The sequence below is a fragment of the Elephas maximus genome, chromosome 7, assembly GCF_024166365.1.
Source record: "Elephas maximus indicus isolate mEleMax1 chromosome 7, mEleMax1 primary haplotype, whole genome shotgun sequence".
Lineage (NCBI taxonomy): Eukaryota > Metazoa > Chordata > Mammalia > Proboscidea > Elephantidae > Elephas > Elephas maximus.
Window position 1 is genome coordinate 115,023,332 of NC_064825.1, and position 6,871 is coordinate 115,030,202.

Consider the following 6,871-nt stretch of genomic DNA (forward strand, 5'->3'; position numbering starts at 1 on the left):
GGTGAGAAAAACAGTCCCAACAAGGAACTCTAAATTACTTTATCAAATACATAACTAGGCAATATGTTAAATTCTAGGGCTACAGGCTTAAAGAACACATTATCATAGAACCATAACTAAAAAGTAATCAATTTAAAATTGGTAAATAGACAATATGTTTGGCCAATATTATCTCATTTAATTCTCACAAAGAAGTAAACCTTTGAAACTTTAAAAAAAAATGCTCAATATTGCAATTGAGTCAAACTCAAGTCCATTACAAAAAAAAAAATACTTATTTGCAGTCACAAAACTTATGTGCAGTTGGTCGAATTATCCATGTTTAGTGAGTCTGAATATCTTTAAATCTGAACAATAGTGAGTTTAGAAACAGTTACCTAAATTTGTCTGAGAAACAACAAAACATCATGTGGGGTGCACAGAGCACCCAATGGGTATAACTACAGCCAACATCATTCCTCCTACTGTCCCACATATAAACATTGATAACAAATACCCTCCATGCTACCCCTGTTTTCACAGGGTGAACAATTTTATTATTGGTATCTGAATCAATGTTCCCAGGACAATTTCCCTGAATAAAATCCTCTTATCTTGCCCACTTAATATCCTTCCAAAAGACATTTGTTTTATTCCCTACACAAAATGTAATACTCTCACACTTTTCTTTCTAAACTATCTAATGTGAACTGTATTATAGGAATCTATATGCTTAAAGGCGATCTGGTGGCACAGTAGTTAAGTGCTCAGCTGCTATCCAAAATGCTGGTAGTTCAAGTCTACCAGTGGCTCCTTGGAAACTCTATGTGGTAATTCTAATTGTCCCTATAGGGTCCCAGAGAGTCGGAATCGACTCAATGATGCTGGTATGGGTATATGCTTAAAATCATCAAGGGATGCGAGAAGGAAATGTTGAAATAGGCCATTGAAAATGTTTGTTAGAAGAGAGTTTATGATAAAGTGTTTGAGAAGCTTGATTCAGAAAATACATAGAGAACTATAATAGAATTGTCAAGAAGTGTAATTAATTTAAAGTGAGATTAGATGGCAAAGCTGAGGGTCCATCTCCAGCAGTTGCCATTTGCTCCAGTGCCTGTGCTGAGTCAGGTATAGCTTGATCTGTCCTGGGCTGTGTTCTAAAAGTATAAGGAAATGATCTTAAAATCACTGTGGATTTTGATTTAACAGGAGGATATGGGACATACATAACTAGTGTCATTCTTAACTTGCAAACCGTTGCAGTGATTATAAAATCCAACCCAGACACCTCAATACAATTTAGAGAAGAAAAAAGAGATACAGGAAGGTTAAGGAAATGCACACGTAAATTTCCCTTTTCAACAGATGAATCATCAAGAAAAACAAACCATCACAAGATAATCTAACCGAAATCATTGAATTTGTTCTCTTGGGCTTTGCTGACATGCCCCATCTCCAGTGGTTCCTTTTTGGATTGTTTTTAATCATCTATATCATTATCCTGATGAGCAATAGCACCATATTTCTAATAACAAAAATGGATCCTGCTCTCCAGAGCCCTATGTATTTTTTCCTGGCAAATTTTTCCTTCTTGGAAATCTGCTATGTATCAACTACTCTCACCAGAATGCTGATTAATATTGGGACCCAGAGAAGAAGAATTTCCTTAGTTGCCTGTGCTACACAGATGTGCTTTTTCCTTCTGTTCGGAGGCACAGAATGCTTGCTCCTGGCAGTGATGGCCTATGACCGCTATGTGGCCATTTGTGATCCTCTGGACTATCCTCTAGTCATGAACCCCAGGGTTTGCATTCAGCTGGTGACTGGGTCCTGGATCATTGGAATCCCAGTTGTGATAGGGCAGACATATCAGATTTTCTCTCTGCCTTTTTGTGGATCTAAACAAATTAACCACTATTTTTGTGATATCCCCCCAGTACTCAAGCTGGCTTGTGGGGACACCTTTGTAAATGAGATGTTGGTCTACACAGTTGCTGTGTTATTTGTCATGGTTCCATTTCTGTGGATACTGGGCTCCTACAGTAAAATCATCTCCATCATCCTGAAGTTGCCATTAGCCACAAGTCAAGCCAAAGCCTTCTCCACCTGCTCATCTCATCTAATGGTTGTGGTGTTATTCTTTGGATCAGCCATTATTGCCTACTTAAGACCTAACACTAGACACTCAGAGGGAACTGACAAAATGCTTTCTCTTTTCTACACTATCCTAACTCCTATGTTTAATCCCATGATATATTGTGTAAGGAACAAGGATGTCATAATGGCACTGAGGAAATTGCTCTGTAAATAACTCACTCTATTAAAGAATCAGTTTAATGTATAAAAATTGTTTTCTTTCATATTTTTAATTAAATTTCAAAAGATGTACACCTTTGACCATACCTTGTAATATGGATCGAATTTTGTACCCCAAAAATGTGTGTCAACTTGACTAGGCTATTATCTTCAGTATTGTAGTGCTAGTCCACCATTTTGTTTTATGAGCCTGAGACTTCTAGAAGGCAATTGGTTTGGTGATTTCCCTATGTGTTGTAAATCCTACCTTATGATGTTAATGAGGCAGGATTAGAGGCAGTTATGTTAATGAGGCAGGAGTCAGTCTACAACAATAGGTTGTATCTTGTGTCAATCTCTTTAGGGATAAAAGAGAGAAACTATCATAGAGACAGGGAGACCTCCTATCACCAAGAATGAAGAATCAGGAGGCAAGAGTGTTTTTTAGACCTGGGGTCCCTGCTCCAAGAAGCTTCTAGACCAGGGGAAAATTGATGACAAGGACCTTACCATGGAGCCAACAAGAGAGAAAGCTTCCCCTGGAGCTGTCCCTCTGAATTTGGAATTCTAGCCTCCTTGACTGTAAGAGAATAAATTTCTTTTTGTTAAGCTATACACTTGGGGTATTTCTGTTATAGCAGCACTAAATTAGTAAGACACCTTGTCTTCCCAAACAATCATTTCCAAGTAAATAATCTCTTATAAAAAATCTCTACTCAAATTATGTAAGTAATATATGTCTTAAAAAAATATGTATTAGCATATAGCAAATCATTATATTAGTAATTCTATAATTTCATTGTGCAATGTCATCCCTCAATAAGAATTTTTGCTTGGGCTGATTTAAGTTAGTCAGTTGTAATGTATAATCTATCACTTAAGGTAAAACATTATTAATTTCCATGAGTGCCCATAGAGTTGTGATACCCATTTTAAAAACCAGGTTTTGAAATATGCATTAATTAAAACTATGCAGTGTTCCTTAGGTATCCATGGGGAATTGGTCACAGGACCCCCAAAAATACTAAAATCTGTGGATACTCAAGTCCTTTATATAAAATGGGACAATATTTGCATATAACCTACTCACAAACTTCCATACACTTTAAATCACCTCTAGATTATCTATAATACCTAATACAATGCAAATGCTGTGTAAATATTTGTTATGCAGTCTTGTTTTGGGAATAGTGACAAGACATCAGGTGAACAATGAACTAACAATGAGTGCTGAAGAGAGAGACTGAAGATCTGTGACATGGTAGGAGGCTACAGCTGGGTATGCCTACACATCATTTCATTTGCATGGAATCAGTGTAGTGCTTTGCACAAGAACAATAATACTATAATCTTTATGATAAACCTGGACAAGCCTCTGTGAAGAAGTAACATTCAAACCAAGTCCTAAACAATTAGAAGGAGTAACTATGTAAAGAACACTTTAGGCAGATAAGCATGGAGATAAAGGTAGTGGCCTAATTATATAGCAGTCTTCCATTCCTGGTAAGAAATTTGAATTATTCCAAGTGCAGTGGGAATCCATGAAAGTGCTTTAGATCTTCTGTAGAGAACATCTACCAACCACTCCTTCGAAACCCTATGGGACAGTTCTACTCTCTCCTATAGGGTCACCATGAGGTAGAACCAACTCAAAGGCAAGGGGTTTGATTTTTTTGGTTGTTGCTGTTTTTTTTTTTTAATGGAAAACAAAAAAAAAATTAAAAAATGCAAATGTCTTAGAAAAGCACTGTAGAGGTTGGTGAGTGCCGTAATGAAACTTTCAAGTGTTTAAATCACTTAAGGCTGTAAACCAAGCCTTGAACAAGAATCAGATGAGATGGGAACCATATTAAGTAGCAGTTACTGCATTCTAAGATGGTAGTTGATTATTTATATATATATATGTCACTTGGTATCCAAGGGGGATTGTTTTTCATTATGTCTGCTGATACCAAAATCGGAAGATGCTCAATTCTGTTTTATAAAATGGTGTAATATTTGCATATAATGTATGCACACCTTCCCATACACTTTAAGCCATTTCTAGACTACCTATAATCCCTAATACAATGTAAATTCAATGCAAATATTTGTTATACAGTACTGTATTGTTTAGGGAATAATGTCAAGACAAGAGTCAAACAATGCTCAAACAAACAGTGCTAGAGAGAGACTGAGGACATGTGAAATTCTGACAGGCTATGTCAGGGAAAGCCTACACATCAGTTTATTTGCATGAATTTAGCATGGTGCTCAGAGCTTGCTGAATCCAAATTTTGCTATTGGGAACTTTTTGTTGTTGTTGTTCTACTTTTCCAAATGTGTTGAATGTCAGATGATTGGATCTGTGGATGGAGAATTCACAGAAACACAGGGCCAACTGCATACACATATATATCATTTATGCTATTAATTATAAATGATAATTATATATGATATTTATTATACATGTATGTATGTATACATATGTGTGTGTGTATCTATGTATGTATGTATGTACCTTGGTAGTGCAGTGGTTAAAGGACTCTGCAGATAACAAAAAATGGTCAACAGTTCAAACCCACCAGCCACTCTGCAGGAGAATGATGTGGGAATCTGCAAAGATTTACAACCTTAGAAACCCATAAGGCAGTTGTACTTTGCTCCATATGTTCTCTTTGAGTTGGAATCGACTCAATGGCTGTGTGTTTGGCTTTTGTATATATACACACACACACATAAACACTGTGAAGAATGGGAATTCCAGAGCACTTAGTTATGCTCATGAAAAACCTGTTTACAGACAATGATGCTGTCGTTCAAAGAGAACAAGGGGATACTGGATGATTTAAAGTCAGGAAAGGTGTGCGTCAGGTTATATTATTTCATCATACTTATTCAATCTGTATACTGAGCAAACAATCCAAAACACTGTACTATATGAAGAAGAATGGGGCATCAGGATTGAAGAAAGACTCATAGACAACCTCCATTATGCAGGTGGCACAACCTTGCTTGCTGAAAGTGAAGAGGACTTGAAGCAATTACTGATGAAGATCAAAGACTATAACCTTCAGTGTGGATTGCACATCAGCATAAAGAAAACAAAAATCCTCACAACGGGACCAATAAGCCCCATCATGATAAACAGAGAGAAGACTGAAGTTGTCAAGGATTTCATTTTACTTGGATTCACTATCAAAACCATGGAAGCAGCAGTCAAGAAATCAAATGACATATTGCATCAGGCAAAACAGCTGCAAAGGATCTCCTTAAGATGATAAAAAACAAAAATGACACTTTAAGGGACCAATATCTATATGTACTTTTATCGTATCTTTATATATATATATGTATAAAGTGTTAACACTCTCACAATATTTTATAGAAAAAAAAAACCACACACAAAGAGTTTGCATAATTTTTCCTACTTCACACACATGTTCTGAAAACCCTGGTGGCTTAGTGGTTAAGTGCTACAGCTGCTAACCAAACTTTTTGGCAGTTTGAATCCACGAGGATCTACTTGGAAACTCTATGGGGCAGTTCTACTCTGTCCTATAGGGTCACTATGAGTCAGAATCGACTTGATGGGAATGGGTTTTTTTTTTTTTTTGTACCCATGTTCAGAACCCCTGCTAGAGCAGTGTTTAGGCGCTATGGGTACTAACCAAAAAGAGGGCAGTTCGAATTCACCAGCTGCTCCTTGAATAACCTATATGACAGTTTCTACTTTGTCCTGTAATGTTGCTATGAGTTGGACTGACTTGATGGAAACAGGTTTGGTTTTTAGGTTTTTACCCATAATCTGTTTATAGACTTGGGTTTGAGATAGGCCTTCACCACTTAAGTTTTGTTTGACTTGGGAAATTATTTCATCCTTCAATGTCACTTTTTATATTTGAAAAAAAAATATATGATCCTTGCAGTGTTTTTGTGAGAATTAACATGCTTTAAAAAAAAAAAAAAGTTGAGCACACCTAACATGGATTTAGTTTATCACGTGACATTGTTACAGTCTGAATTATGACCACATTTGTAATTAAGGAATTTCCTTAACATATTTCCTTATCTACAATGTTAAAAATAAAGATATCATGGAGACAAATAGAAAATTAATTAATCATCACCAAACTGGGTTCACACTCGGTATAATCCAAATAAGTTTTTGTTTATGCCTTATTTCCAACCACTTTTCATAGATATATTGTTCACTCTTTTTTTAATGTTATCTAAGTCAATTGTTGGTGTTAGCTAACATCAGGTCAGGGTCTGACTCATGGAAAATTCATGTGTTACAGAATAGAGCTGTGCTCCATAAGGCTTTATTAAAGATTGCCTATTCTATGATTTTCAATCCTTTGCATGCTTTACAGTCATCTCAGGGGTGATATAAAAGTGTTGAATTCTGATTCATTTGCTCTGAGGTAGTGTCAGAAAAAAACTTTCCTTGGAGACTATATCAATCAGGATGGAGAAGTACAGACCAATATTTAGGGACTCAATACTTATTGTTTGACTTTCAGTTGTTGCTTAATAATAAAAGAACTGCAAATGCATATCGTAACTACCTTTACTGTATCCTCACAATCAATTCTTTTGATTCAGGAATTGTATA

At 36.1% G+C, this 6,871-nt stretch overlaps 1 protein-coding gene across 1 annotated transcript; it reads left to right on the plus strand.

Annotated features, from left to right (window-relative positions):
- The first annotated feature begins 1,044 nt into the window (after nucleotides 1-1,044).
- On the plus strand, nucleotides 1,045-2,290 carry LOC126080465 (olfactory receptor 10AG1-like). The gene is made up of 2 exons (XM_049891680.1): nucleotides 1,045-1,107; nucleotides 1,358-2,290. The coding sequence occupies exons 1-2, from the start codon at nucleotides 1,045-1,047 to the stop codon at nucleotides 2,288-2,290; spliced, it is 996 nt and encodes a 331-aa protein (XP_049747637.1).
- Nucleotides 2,291-6,871: the final 4,581 nt, after the last annotated feature.

Excerpts from the sequence above, each read along its gene's own strand:
- LOC126080465 (XM_049891680.1), top strand. The coding sequence starts at position 1,045 with ATGGCAAAGCTGAGGGTCCATCTCCAGCAGTTGCCATTTGCTCCAGTG. Across the intron at positions 1,108-1,357 it reads CAGTGCCTGTGCTGAGTCAG|AAAAACAAACCATCACAAGA; the intron begins GTATAGCTTGAT and ends TGAATCATCAAG.